The 14,103-nt window shown below is 57.6% G+C and overlaps 5 protein-coding genes across 5 annotated transcripts; 1 reads left to right on the top strand and 4 right to left on the bottom strand.

Moving 5' to 3' along the window:
* Window positions 1-202: 202 nt before the first annotated feature.
* On the bottom strand, window positions 203-1,198 carry CH63R_05646 (Succinate-semialdehyde dehydrogenase; the record flags this gene model as incomplete). The annotated part of the gene is made up of 1 exon (XM_018300621.1): window positions 203-1,198. The coding sequence occupies one exon, from the start codon at window positions 1,196-1,198 to the stop codon at window positions 203-205; it is 996 nt and encodes a 331-aa protein (XP_018158471.1).
* A 118-nt stretch (window positions 1,199-1,316) lies between these two features.
* CH63R_05645 (succinate-semialdehyde dehydrogenase) lies at window positions 1,317-2,080 on the bottom strand (the record flags this gene model as incomplete). Its single annotated transcript, XM_018300620.1, has 3 exons — window positions 1,317-1,690; window positions 1,761-1,851; window positions 1,955-2,080. 3 exons carry the CDS (start codon window positions 2,078-2,080, stop codon window positions 1,317-1,319), a joined length of 591 nt encoding a protein of 196 aa, XP_018158470.1.
* Window positions 2,081-3,433: 1,353 nt separating this feature from the next.
* CH63R_05644 (beta-glucuronidase) lies at window positions 3,434-5,326 on the top strand (the record flags this gene model as incomplete). The annotated part of the gene is made up of 3 exons (XM_018300619.1): window positions 3,434-3,677; window positions 3,760-4,673; window positions 4,763-5,326. 3 exons carry the CDS (start codon window positions 3,434-3,436, stop codon window positions 5,324-5,326), a joined length of 1,722 nt encoding a protein of 573 aa, XP_018158469.1.
* Window positions 5,327-5,823: 497 nt separating this feature from the next.
* CH63R_05643 (Kinesin-like protein) lies at window positions 5,824-9,497 on the bottom strand (the record flags this gene model as incomplete). The annotated part of the gene is made up of 4 exons (XM_018300618.1): window positions 5,824-6,690; window positions 6,770-7,222; window positions 7,279-8,982; window positions 9,042-9,497. The coding sequence occupies 4 exons, from the start codon at window positions 9,495-9,497 to the stop codon at window positions 5,824-5,826; spliced, it is 3,480 nt and encodes a 1,159-aa protein (XP_018158468.1).
* Window positions 9,498-10,342: 845 nt separating this feature from the next.
* CH63R_05642 (Acetyltransferase) lies at window positions 10,343-10,939 on the bottom strand (the record flags this gene model as incomplete). The annotated part of the gene is made up of 1 exon (XM_018300617.1): window positions 10,343-10,939. The coding sequence occupies one exon, from the start codon at window positions 10,937-10,939 to the stop codon at window positions 10,343-10,345; it is 597 nt and encodes a 198-aa protein (XP_018158467.1).
* Between the last annotated feature and the right edge of the window lie 3,164 nt (window positions 10,940-14,103).

Below are 14,103 nucleotides of genomic sequence, written 5' to 3'. Positions count from 1 at the left end.
ATAGCTTAATAGCTGCCACACGGGGGGGGGGGGGGGTGTGCATGTTTACTAAGCCCCGTGTCGAAGGACGGTTGAATTGTGTTGCAACACTGAAAGATCCAACCCTGTTTAAATTTCAACGCCTTTCCCGATGTCGCCCGCTAAAGACTCCTTTTTCTTCTTCTTCTTTTATTATATACAGGTGACGACGTATTGCCATACTCTACTTTTGGAGAGGCTGGCCCATACCGCCGTACGTGACCATCTTGGTCACCTGGTACTCGGAGATGCCGTACAGCGACCCCTCGCGGCCGAAGCCGGACTCCTTGACTCCGCCGAACGGCGAGGCCGGGTCCGAGATAAGACCCGTGTTGACGCCGACCATGCCGACCTCGAGGTGCTCGGCGATGCGGTGCACGCGCTGGATGTCGCGGGAGAAGAAGTAGCCCGCCAGGCCGACGTTGGTGGCGTTGGCCAGCTTCACGACCTCGTCTTCGGTGTCGAAGGAGAAGAGGCCAGCGACGGGGCCAAAGGTCTCCTCGCTCGCCATGGCCATGTCGCCGGTCATGCCCGTGATGACGGTGGGTTCGTAAAAGTTGGCGCCCAGGCGCGCGATCTTGCCGCCGCCGACGACGACCTTGCCGCCCTTGCGCTCAGCGTCGCGGATGTGGGCCTCGACCTTATCGACGGCGCGGTCGTGGATGAGAGGGCCGTGGGTGGTGCCGTCGTCGAAGCCGTTGCCGACCTTGAACTCGCGGACCTTGGCGGCGAACTTGTCGGCGAACTCGTCGTAGACGCCGCTCTGGACGTAGATGCGGTTGGCACAGACGCAGGTCTGGCCCGAGGAGCGGAACTTGGAGGCGACGGCGCCGGCGACGGCAGCATCGACGTCGGCGTCATCGAAGACGATGAAGGGGGCGTTGCCGCCGAGCTCCATTGACATCTTCTTGAGGGTGCCGGCGCACTGGCGCATGAGGAGCTTGCCGACGTTGGTGGAGCCGGTGAAGGAGATCTTCTTAACGGTCGGGTTGGCGGTCAGAGCCTCGCCGACCTCAGGAGTGTTGTCGAGGGCGGTAACGATGTTGACGACGCCCTTGGGGATGCCGGCGCGGTGGCCCAGCTCGGCAATGGCGAGTGAGGTGAAGGGGGTCTCGCCGGGGGCCTTGCAGACGACGGTGCAACCGGTGGCGAGGGCTGGGCCGATCTTGCGGGTGATCATGGCGGCGGGGAAGTTCCATCTGCCATCGTCATGTCAGCGTCGGGGATTCCCTCGTCGATGCGCGTGGCCTTTGGAAGGGGAAGAGAGAGAGAGAGAGAGAGAGAGATAGAGAGAGACCCTACGGCGTGATGAGGCCGCAGACGCCGACGGGCTCCTTGATGGTCCACACGCGGTTCCCGGGCACGGAGGAGGGGATGGTGTCGCCATAGATGCGGGGCGCCTCCTCGCTGAACCACTCGAAGAAGTTGGCGGCGTAGGTGACCTCGCCCTTGGCGTCGGCGACGGGTTTGCCGTTCTCCCAAGTGATGAGGGTGGTCAGGTCCTCGGCGTTTTCCATCAGCAGGTCGTACCACTTGCGCAGCAGCTTGGAACGCTCGCGGCCGGTCTTGGTGCGGAAGGTCTCGAAAGCCGTGGCGGCGGCGGCGATGGCGGCGTCGGTGTCGGCCTTGGCGAACTCGGGGCAAGAGGCGATCTTCTCGCCGGTGGCCGGGTCTGCGGGTGGGTAAGTACTCTATGCGGGATAGCTGGGAGGGGGAAAGGGGCGAGATGGAATTGGACCTACCGGTCACATCAAAGGTCTTGCCAGACTTGGCCTTGATCCATTCGCCATTGACATAGCAGACGTCCTGCTTGAGCAATGACGGGTCTTTAAGCTGGTGTGTGCCCGTATGTCAGTATATGTGTGAGTGAGCTGCCGGGCTGGCTGGGCAGGGCAGGCAGGGCCAATGGGAAAGATGGCCGGGGGGTTGTTGTCACCTTGGGAACCATGGTGGAGGCGGCTCTCAGTGTAAACGGGATAAAGGGTGTCTGGGCAGATCGGAACAAGCTTCTTGGGACAAATCGTGACGCCGGGGCGACTGCTTTTTGTAATGTGATGGGCATTGTGGTGGAGAGAGGCGAAGTGGGAGAAGGAGGGTTGAGCCGTTGAAATGCGGGGAGCGAGCGTCTGGTCTTCAGATCGAGTTTGAGCTTCACACTCGGTCGAGGGGTGTGGGGGAGGGGGGACAGGGTGCGCGAAAAGGCTTCCTTGTCACCGAGGGAGCTTGCAAAAGCGCAATTGAATGTGTGCGATGGCTTTCCGAGATGTGTCGTGTTGTTTGAGGCTCTTCAATTGGCAAAAACGGTGATAGTCAATGGTTGATTTGCTTCTAAGCGACACCGGAGGCAAGAGACGGAGATGGAGAGAAGGAGAGGAAGCTTCAAAGGTGTGGCATCCGGTGTGACGCTCGATGACGTCCCCCCCACTTTGCCAACCGGCCCGGTTGGGTCGACCGCGAACCGGCACCTCTATCTTCTATCTACCTACGGGTGGGCGATAAGATAAGGCCTATTGCCGGGGCGGGGCCACTAACAGATCACTACCGCTGTCAGTGGTCACGGCCCGGCAGCGAGAGCCAGCCATGAATAAGCTGTCCCCTGTAGATGAACCCACCCGAGGTTTCCTACTAGGTATGTCCAGCCTTCACTCTAGTGTCAATTCAGTCAACTCTTTTCACCTCATCTCACTCACTCCTTAGTAAAGCAACGGCTCAGTCCAGATGAGACGCATCACATTTAAATAGTGTCTTCTCATCTGTAAAGTAGTGGACGTGGAACCACTCAAGCCAGCAGCATACATACTCACTCTGTGCATCAATATCGGACGCAGAGTGACGCCAACCGTATGCCCCTGTCGCGCCCGGCTTTGCCCAGTGGCAGGTTCCCCTCCCCCAGGTGTTCGTCTCATCAGTCCGTCCGTATCGTCGCGCACGGGTCTGGTTCTCTCTCCCATAGGCCGAAGGTCACCAAACCACAGTTTGTGTTCCTGATTCCATTCCAGACCCTACCTACTACTTTCGTCACCCTCGCGATGGGTTGGAGGGGGGGAAAACCAACCATGGAGAAGGCAGTAAGGCAGGACCTTTTGCTTTCCCGGGGGGCCCTTTTGACAAGCATACACACCCCAGCCAATATTGTAGGCTAAGCTTACGCGCTGCCGCCACACTCCCAGCGATGATCTCGCCAATTTGGATTGCTTGTCCGACACCGCATGCCGTCATGGCCTCCTCGCCTTACACTGCAATCCCTCTTTCCTCGTGCAGCGTGATAATAGAAGACGAAACGAAATAGAAGAAAATCGGCCTTAAATCCCCACGTCGGCAACCTTTGTTGGCCATACGGAGGAAGCTTATTGTCATCTCAACCCCATCATCATCATCGGTCACTTATTGAATAACTAACTGTCTCTGCCTCATCATGTCCGTCGCTTTGCGGACCGTTGGCTCAGTACTGGCCGATGAGCTCCATTGCTTGTTCACCACTTTCTCGCCCGTGTTCAACGCCGTGGCATGGTACTCGTACCTTACCAATGCCGTCGATGACATCGCGGTGATTGGAAGCATAGTTCCCAAGCCCATCCCCGGGCCCGAGAAGGCGAGCCCCGTCTTCGATGCCTTTGTGAGCTACTCGCTCGAGTTCGCCTTCTTCCCGGACTTTGCCGGTATGCCTTGCCGCCGCTCAGACTGCCATTCCCACCAAGTGTCGAATCGTATCGTAGCTCAGACGCTAATCGTGTATGTCAGGAAACACTTCCTCGCCGAACACGTTCTCGGACAACCTGCTCGCCAACCTGGGCGCCCTGCAAGGCGTCCGCCCGTACATCCGCGTGGGGGGGAACACACAGGACTACGCCCTGTACGACGAGTCGCTCCCGTATGCCGTCGACGGCACGTACGACCTGGAGAGATCGAGGGACTACCCTACCACCATCGTCATCGGCCCTTCCTTCTTCGAATCCTACGGCACCCTGGCCGACACAAAATTCACCCACGGTTTCAACCTCGGCCTGGGCGCCAACCGCTCCGAAGGGTGGGAGACCCTCAAGGCCACCGTGCCGCTGGCGTGCCGAGCCATCGGCAAGGATAACCTGGACGTCTGGGAGTACGGCAACGAGCCGGACCTCTTCTCCACCTCGGCCCAGGGCCCCGTGCGGCCCTCGTCGACCTGGGACGAGGCCGCCTACGTCGAGCAGTGGCTCAACGGCACCCGCGAAATCGCCAACGTCCTCGCCGAGGCGTGCCCGGACTTCCCTGGCCCCGTCTTCATGGCGCCTTCCAACGCGGGGACCGCAAACGCGCTCCGTGCGCCCGCGCAGTGGGCCGCCGGCCTCAACGCCGACGGCAACGTCGCCGTCTTCTCCACCCACAACTACATCAGCGGCGCCGAGAGCCCCGGTGTCACCCTCCAGGGCACGCTGATGAACCACACCCGGACGGTGCGGTCCGTCCAGGCCCACGTGGGCGAGTATGCCAACCTCACCGCCCGCTTCGACGACGTCCCGCCGCACATCCTCGGGGAGCACAACTCGCTCTACAACCAGGGCAAGCCGGGCCTGTCCAACTCCTTCGGTGCCGCCCTCTGGGGCGTCGACTTCAACCTCTACACCGCCTCGCAGGGGATCAAGCGTAGCCATATGCACATGGGGACCGACTACAGGGTTCGCTCGCCCCCATTCCCTCCTTTCCCCCCCTCTCTTATCGGAAAATGCATGTACCCTTTGTAGAAGCTGACACCCCCTCTTCACAGTACCAAAGCTGGCAGCCCGTCACCACAGAGACGACCCCCATCGGCACCAAGGCACCTTACTACGGCAACATCGCCGTCGCCGCCTTTCTCGCACCTCCCAAAGCCTCCTCCTCCTCCTCCGTCCCTGTCTCCGTCGCCCACATCCCGCTTGACACCGACAACGAGCTGGCCGCCGCCTACGCCGCCTACCACGGCGACACGCTCGCCCGCATCCTTGTCGTCAACCTGAGCCCCTACAACTCGACCGTCAACGGCACTGGCACCGCCCCGGCCCCGAGCCCCGGCGGCCGCAGCATCTTCGGCTACAGCTTCGAGGTGCCCTGGGACGCGGGGCTCGCCACCGTCCGCCGGCTGCGCGCCAACGGCAGCGACGCCGTCACGGGCATCACGTGGGACGGCTGGAGCTACAACCACGAGCTCGACGGCGGCCGGCCCGTCCGGCTGGACAACGTGACCGTCGGGGAGTACGCCCTGGTCGCGAACGGCCAGGTGGCGTTCACCGCCGCCGCGAGCGAGGTCGTCATCGTCAGCCCCGCCGGCGGGTGTAGGAAGAAGCGTTCCTAAGGGGTTCCGGTCGGTCGGCAGTTGTAGATATCAGGGACTTCTTTGCCATGATGCTCAAGTCGTTCTAGGAGCCAATTTCCCCGGCCCTCCCTCTCTATGGAAACAACTGAAAAAGAAAAGAAAAAGACTTTCCCACACATCAAGGTGTCGAAAAATCAAGTAGCACTCGTCTCTCATAAATCATCTCCCGCAAACGTGTCAACTGTGCTGTGTGCGACGACAGGTGAATTGTTCGATCAAATAATAACATAATCAGGGGGGGGGGGGATTCGGATTGCAAACAGTTGGATTATAAACAGTCTCAGAAAGAATTCAAGGGTATCAAGAGTACCAGTAAGCCTGCACGCAAACAAAAACCCTGCCCAACCTAGGCCAAGAAGGCCATAAAACACCCTCCCATTTTGAACAGCTCAACCAAAAGAGAATGTTATGGCAACTCCAAAAGACGCCAATGCCCCGAATCCGCGCGTGCATACCACCACCACACTGTTAGCCGACTAGTTCAGCCGAGGGCTCTTCCTGCGAGGTCCCAGGCTCGAAGAAAACAACGAGGGGGGCACGTTCTCCCGCCCCTCGATGGGGAGCATGCTGCTCTGCTTGCGCCCCTTCTGCACGTGCCTCGTCGACGTGCGCTTGCTGAAGAGGAGCGGCGCCGTGTTCTCGTTGATGGACATCATGCTGGCCGACGGGTCGTAGCCGAGGCTGCCGGTGGTGTTGGGGTTCACTTCGCGAAGGCTCATGTTAAAAGGGGGCATCTCCGAAATCATGCTGAGGGTCGACATACGGGTCGACGCGCGCGCCGGCGGGGAGCGATGCGTGTCGTTGTCGACGTCCGGGAACACCATGCCGTCGGATCCGGCCTTGGTCGGCGTGGCTCCGTCGCTGAGCTCGGCCAGGAGAGCCTCGTGCGCCTCGGTCCGCGGAAGGTCCGTAGGGTACTGGTACTGAACCTTCATAGGGGTCTCTCCCGTCGGGCGGTACTCCTGGATCGTCGTCGATTCAATGTCCTCGCGCAGGGACGTCAACGGCTTCGAAAGCTGCTGCGTCAGCGGGTCCAGGTCTTGCTGCATCTCCTCCGTCTCCGTCTCCATCTCCTCGCCCAGGTCCTTGACGCGGTCGAATGTCGTCTTGAAGTGGCTTGCGATGTTGTCGAAGGAACTCTCCACAGTCGACGACAAGCCCCGAATCGACTCGCTGTGTTGCTCGTGGTGAGATGCATTCTCGGAACGAGCACGGGTGACAAAGTCGTCCAGCGCTTCCATCTGCACATCGAGGTCCTTCAGCTGCTCATCCACAACGCGAACAGTCTCGGCGTGAACAGACTTCGTGGTTGCTTGGATGGTGGTGCTGTGCTTCTCGGCGGTCTGATCAGGTTTGTTAGCATCTTTCCAAGAGAGGATTAAGGAGTGTGTGTGTGTGTGTGTGTGTGTGTGGTAGACTTACGCTCCAGTCATCCCTCAGCTTGTTCCTCATGGCGTCACGAGACTTGGCCATGGTTTCAAGGACCTGCTCCTGCTTGGCGTCCAAGGCATCCATGTCCTCGGAGTAATGAGTGACGTTGTCCTGCAGGGATGCATTCGAATCCAAGACGCTCTTCTGCAGCCGCGCAGTCTTCTCGGCCAGTCTGGTCTCCTGGGTTTCCGCTTGGGCATGGATGAGCGTGGTGATCTGGGCCAACAGGTTCTGTCGGTCCTGGGCCGCCTGCTCCCTCTCCTCGTCGAGGACTTGTTGCATCTGGGCCGAGATGCCCTCGTTCTGCTCGACAATGGTGTCGGTTGCGCCTTGGAGTTGTTGCCTGAGTCTATCGGACTCACTTCTCTGCTGCGTGATGTGCGCCATGAGGTCCTCAAAAATGCTCTTGAACTCCTTGCCCAGGGAGCTGTATGAAGAATGCAGCTGCACACGTGTTAGCCGCGAGGGGCAAATATGGAAAGTCTTAGGTTTCTTCTTACCTGTTGATGGAAGGTGTCAAGCTCGCTGAGGACATCAGCAGCAATACGCTCCGCGGCGGCGGCGATGGCCTGAAGGCTCTCGCCAACCTCCTGCTTGACGGCGTCGCGGACGACCTTGATCTCCTCGAGAACGTCGTCCATCTCATCCTTGGACTTCTCCTTCTGCTCCAGAAGCTCTTGACGCGATGCCGCAAAAGAATCCAGTTGCTCGTCGAGGAAGCTTTGTGTAGAGGAGAGCTTCTTGAGCTCCTCCGTGACAAACGAATTCATGCGCTCCGAGATGCCCGAGATGTTTTGCCGTTGCTTGTCTTGGAAACTCTGGACTCGCTGCTCCACCAGGCTCGTCACTTCGGACACTTCGGCCTGCGCAGTGCCCCAAGCGCTTCGGTTGATGGATTGGAGGTCGGACTTCCGCTTGTTCTTGGCCCGGAGACCATCCACATCGTGCACCGTCTTCTGCAGGGTAGCAATCAGCTCGCCGCCGACCTCGGCCAGCTTCTCCTCCGTTTCTTGGTGGGCTTTGCGAAGATGCGTCTCCTCGGCAAGGCTCCTTCTCGTTGCATGGAGGACGACCTCCGTCTGCTCAAGGACACCCTGGGTCTCGTCGAGCTCGGCCTTGGTGCCTTCGTGGTCTTTGCGCAAGCCCATGAAGCTGGACGTCAAGGCGAACAATTCCTGGACCTTGTTCTTGAGGTTGCCCTCGAGAGTCTCCATCTTGGCCGCCTGCTCCTCCATGACTATGCGTCGCGATTCGCTTTGGGCCGTCATCTCTTCATATGATTCGTTGGACAGGTAGACGCCGTTGCGCTGCCGGGTCGTGATCAGCTCGCTCTTGAGCCTCTCGATTTCTGTGGCGAAGTCCCTGAGAAGCATGCGCTTGTTGATCATGGCGTTGAGTTGCGGCTTGTTGCGGATGTTCTTGGCCCTGAAGGCGTAGTCGAGTGTTGAAATCGTCTCTTCGAGGTTGCTCTTCGCCGGCGAGATGGTGGCGATGATACACGTCTTGGTCTGCCCTCCTAGGGAGTCTTGCAGCAGACGGGTGAGCTTCGACTCTCTGTAGGGGATGTGCTGGTTCTTGTCGACCAGAGCATTGATGACGCGACCAAGCGTCAGGAGACTCTTGTTGATGAGGCCCGCCTCGGCGGCTCGCTTGTTCTCGGCACCGGACCGTTGGATATTTTCGCTGCCGGCCAAATCGACCAGGTTGAGCTTGCCGGCGCTGACGTAGTCCTCGTTGCCGTCCTCTCCCTTCTTTCGGACGTAGGCGGTGACGGTGAAGACCGTGTGGCTTCGACTACTGAGATCGTTGCACTTGGTCGCAGCGACTTGGCGCTTCAAGCTTCCATCCTGGAGAACCTTGATGCCCTCGCCGGCGGTCCTAATGTGCCTCTCCTCCATGCCCTGTACCACCGTGGTCGCGTGCCTCCTCGAGGTGTCGTCAAAGATCTTGAGCTTGGGGCCGTCGTCGGGGGCGATCAGATCGCGCAACTCTTCGTTGTACAGTTCGATGAAGGAGCACTTGACGCAGCTTTCCGTGTCCTCGACCTCGAGCTTGTTGAAGAGGGCGTGGAGAGCCCTGGGGATGATGCCCGCCCCGTCCGAGAGAAGACCCAGGGTCTCTGTCATGTCTCCCGACATGGTATAGGTCTTGCCGGTGCCGGTCTGGCCGTAGGCGAAGACAGTGCAGTTGAAGCCAGCGAGCATCTGTATCGTGTCAGCGGGACGATGGAGGATGACGAGCAAAGGCGGTTGGCGAAACAAACCTCGTCCAAGATGGGCTTGACAACGTCGTCGAAGACCATTGTCTGGTCTGCGGCAGCAGAAAAGACGCGGTCAAAGTTGTATGTCTTGTTGCTCAGAGCATTGGGGCCCAGCTTCAGCTCGACATCCTTGCCCTTGACGCCGTCGGCCTGGACGACAACGGCGCTGTTTTCGCGGACCTCGCGGTCGTTGCGGCCTCTGCATCTGACGACGACGTTGATGTTGGTCTCCTGGCCCGGGGTATCGAAGTCATACTCGCGCTCCTTGCGCTTCGTCGCGTTCGTGGCGACAGAGGCGACAGACTCGGCGGGCGAGGCGGCGCGGTCGAGGGTCCTGGAAGGGGCGTTTTGGTATCGCAAGTTGGACGTCCGCGTTCCCGGCCGCACACTGGCGCGAGCGGCGGCGCCGGTGCGCACGTTGGACGAGGTCGGCCTCGTCAGCTCCCGTCTGGAGCTCATGTTTTGGCGGGGAGGGAAGGTTTCGGTGTGAACAGTCGAGGCTTTCGGGAGTGAAGTATGAGGCTGAACGTAGCAATATCAAACCACGCAAAAATGGGAACAAAAGACCCTACTGAAAGAAAACAGTAGGCGCGTGCTGTGTGATGTGAGATGGGTGTGATGCGTATTGGGTGCCGAGTGTTGTGTTGTGTTTGCACCCTACCTGCCTACGTACTATGTGGTGTGGTGTGGTGTGTGAGGTGTGTGTTTACAAAGTTGCCAGGGTTGGTAAATAGAGCACATGCGCCGAGTGGACCTAACCACTATGATTGGTCAAGACCGTACCCGTCTCCCGGACAACGGACCCACTAATCCCACCGCTCGCCTGTTTTTCTTGCTGTTTTGGTCCAGCATCCCATCCCGGCATCTCACCGACCGCCGACCGCTGAGGCCACCCCAACACAGCCATCGGCCCAAAAGTTCGATTTCTCAATGATGGGCATTTGCTGGCGCAATGGAAATGGAGGCTGATCGCCTTGGGCTCCCTCTGTCCGTGTATAGTGGGTACAATGAAAGGAAGGCTTGCTACACTACCTAGGCATGGATACTCGGACATACTCGGATCCTAAAAACAATTGTTGGTAGTCGCCGCGTGATACCCATCGTCATCATCGAGGCTCATCCCACTCACCCACCTCAAACCCTCAAGAGCCGAGACTCATTCGCATCAACGTGCCCGGCCATATGGTTCCATTGGCGCGCTTCATCTCAAAGTCGGCAACCGCTGTGAATCCCTGTCTTTCGTACCACCTACCACCGTCTGTCAACTTTGCTTCTTGCTGGTCCCTTCCTCAGGGCCCAAGAACTCACCTGACCAACTTCTCCTCATTCCCAGCCCACGCATCGACGTAGAGCGCCTTCATCCCCTTCTCAAGCCCGTATTCCACTGCTCGCCTCAGAAGCGCCTCCCCTGCTCCCTTGCGGTGATGCCCTGTTCTGAAATCCGAGACCAGCACATCGATATACACGAACCCGGCTTTCCCTTCCAGCTCGGCTCGGATGGCGTCCACATGGAACTGAGACTCGACATGTCCGGGGAGCCAATTGTCGCGAATGAAGGCCGCCCCGACTGATAGCATGCGCGTCCCATCGTCGACCGTCCGGTAGCGAAGGCCGGGACACTCCGCGGCACTGTGGGGGAATGGTGCTACCGCTGGCTCGACGTCGACCTCGGCGACGAAGATCCGTAGGGCTTCTCCTTCTTCGGTGGTGCGGTACGCTTCCGACTTCTTGACGTCGTCGGCCGTCTCCTCGACAAACCCCTCTTTCTCGCTGAAGAGTGACCCCCACATCTCGCCGCTGCCGATCGCCGCGAGGTGCGGGATTGTCGAGTCGAACGCTTCGACGATGAAGGGGGCATCATGAGGGACGACTCCCCCGTCTCGTACCCGTGTTTTGCTCATGGTTGAAGGGGCCAAAGATCGAAAAATGGACCTGGTGTTGCTGATGTTGGCAGCAGATTGTATGGGTAGGATGAGGAGAAGCTGCCAACATGGAAGCAAACAAGAGGCACAGCATGGAGGTCCCAACATGCAGCCAGGATTTGGCTGCTATCTCGCCCACCGTACTGTGTGATACTACCCAACATCGCCTACTCGCCCAACATACTTCGACGCACGCCCGCCCGCCCCCTCTGAATCCGAATGCATGGCGACAAAGTCATTGTGTGTTTAGGATGCATGCAAGCTGTCTTTGGTCACTATCTGTTAGCAGCGGCTAATAATGACCATGGCGAGAATCCCGGAGTGGACACGGCCGGCAAGAAGCCAGCCCAGTACCTTGGTTTCCAGAGGATAAATGCACCTTCACAAGAGAATACAAGATTGAGGGGAACGGAAGTGGTGGCTGAGTAAGGATACTGTTTGCCTATATTCGACCAGAACATTTTGGTCGAGAAAGACAGACTCGACGGTGAATGTCACCGGCTCATCTGATGCCGCAAAAGCAATATGTTGATGATAGTCTCAAAGACTGTTTGGTCACCCATTTCACACGTCTCAAGGAAAAGAACGCTTTCTCAATCACAGACTAAGTCGAGCCATATAATGGGCGCTGTCATATGACATCAGCGGCACTGAATTGTAGAACTTGTCGAGTCCTGGATAGTAAAACCACGGCCGGCCTGTTTGTGTCGTATCACCCCCGAAATATCGGGTTGTCAGTATAGATCATAGCCCATATCGGAGACACATCAGCATCATTTTCTGCTGGTCCCTTGCTTTTCCACAGTAAGTATCAGCTGCAGACAATGAAGGGGCGTCCCTCGATATCGTAAAACGCATCCGAGCCGATAGGCATGAATGTGGAACCGTGGGCCCAAGCTGCTCATGCTCGCATCGCATGTTCAGGGGTTGGCTCAGTCTTCCTCTCCGGGTTTGACGGTTACTGCAAAGGCATAGGGTTCTTCTGGGAAATGGAAGCAATAACCACTTGGAGAATTGAAAAGTACGGGATATATCAATGCTATAGTCATTATGTCGATTCGATGGTCTGATGTGACCTTGGCCGGCGGTCGTCGTCCGAAGGGCGCCTCGAAGGCTGCATGCGATCGCGTGGAATGGACTCATGGCATACAGACAGTGGCTCTTGAACAAGAGGAAACTGGGATGAGCCTCAGACTGGCCAGTAAAGCGATTCTCGCACGGCGCGTCAGCTGCAGGTCACGGTTTTTGAGAATCTGCGTCGGAATCCCAACAGGGCTACAACACGACCAGTCTTGGGCCAAAGTCAGCGGTGTGAGCCCAGTTCTCAAGAACTTCTGTGCTTTGCAAGGCGAGTCTCGGGTCAAAGATGCCTGGTCGAGTTATGCACCGGAAATTGCCAGTTCAAGGCATTTCAACATGGCCTGGCAGGGCGCTGTTGTAGGGGCGACTTTGGATCGTGCTCGATGCTGCTGCGAAGCGGATGATTCTCAATTCACCGCGTCGATAGAATGATACGGGAAAGCCAAACCATACTTTCAATGATTTGGTACTGAGTTATTTGCTTCCGAAAATATCCAAAGACGCTTCTTGGCCTTGGGAATTGGCCAAACTGGCTGCCTGAGGAGGGAATGTTGAGCATATCTCTGTGCGCAACCGCACGGTTGGTCGACATAAATGTCTTGAAACTGCTCGTCGATTCCAGTGCTGGACCCAGACGTTGAATCCAGTTCAATTCTTATCGTGATTCTGGGATTCCTCAGTTCTAGCCCGGTGAGCACCATTACTTACGCGTTCGTCAGTATTGTTGGTGTCGTGATGCTCAAGGCCAGACATCATCCGCCATTCTAGGCGGAGCATCTTCAAGTTTCCGACTGAGTACGAAGCTAATCTCGGAGATCGGTTGGTAGGGTGATCTACAGCGGGTCTTCCTTTCTTGATGCGGCATAAGCGTAACACGGATGCAAACTTCCTCGTGGGCCTGAAAGCTGCCCCTTATCGGCGACGCCGTTTTCTCTTGAGGGTTCCGATCGATTTTGCCTGGACCACCAAGTAACCAGAAAATACATAGCAGTACAAGAATAAACCCTTTATCTTATGTTGCAACTTGGCTTAGGATTCGACGATTTGGATCGGATTCAGGGGTAGCGTCGGGCTCGCCAAGGGCAAAGCCTCCCGCTTGCCGCTTGCCGCTTGCCGCTCTGCCGCAGTAGGGTTCGTTCCACGAGAAGCATCTGTGTTTGGTCAACCATTGCCAGCTCATGTATCTCAAGATGCCCAAACCATTCTTACATGTGCCACGTTCGCCTCGCGTTCGATAGAGATCATGGATGAGATTGTCTTCACGCGCTACCTAGCAGCATCTGTTTGTCAAGAAACATCAAGGTAATCCGCCATAGAGTGGACAACGTAGATTCATCGTCTCGAGAAGATGATAAAGATCCTCTCCTCGAGAAGTTGGCCAAAATCTAACGAAAAGCCCAGAGGTACAGGGCTAAGGGAAGTCTCGGCAACGTTGCGAAAAATGGCCTCTAAGCGTGGACGGCTTCTCATTCCAGTCCAGTTCCGAGAGGCGCAGCAAAGTCAATTGAAGGACAGAGATGAATTGAACCGGGCGCGAAATTCCCAGTGGGAGCCCTGGGCCGAGATACGAGCCCTGGAATAGCTTGAAAGAAGCGATGCTGACGGCGCCCGCATCTCACGAGCCCGATGAAGCTGGATCGAGTTATTCCGAAACATGAATTTCGAGGAGGTGTCTCCTTAACGAGACACCGGCAGCAACGGTAGGACGTGGGGCATGACGTTTGTTGATTGGTGCAATGGCATGCTGAAGTGGTGATCTGTGATGTGGCCGCGGCGACAACTTGAGGACTCGAGAGAGATGTGCGACGCCACAGTCGATGCCGTGTCCGAACAAGCCGGAATGGAGGGTGGTGAAAAGTGAACTCCTCCCAACTGAATGGCGCAAGAAGCAAGTCGCGGTGACAGCCCACCCTTGTAACCGGTAGCTTGAAGCAACAAGAATAGGTGAAACAGAATCGAGAGTTCGAGGAACGAAGGTCTGTGGGCATCAAGCCTTGGGGAATCTCCGTGCTGTACTTCAGGCATGAGGAAGCGATTGCCAGACCAAGCCCGCGGTTGGCTGG

Source organism: Colletotrichum higginsianum, chromosome 4 (genome assembly GCF_001672515.1).
Source record: "Colletotrichum higginsianum IMI 349063 chromosome 4, whole genome shotgun sequence".
In the NCBI taxonomy this organism is placed as follows: domain Eukaryota; kingdom Fungi; phylum Ascomycota; class Sordariomycetes; order Glomerellales; family Glomerellaceae; genus Colletotrichum; species Colletotrichum higginsianum.
The sequence above is the reverse complement of the archived record's forward strand: the minus strand, read 5'-3'. Positions and strand labels throughout refer to the sequence as shown.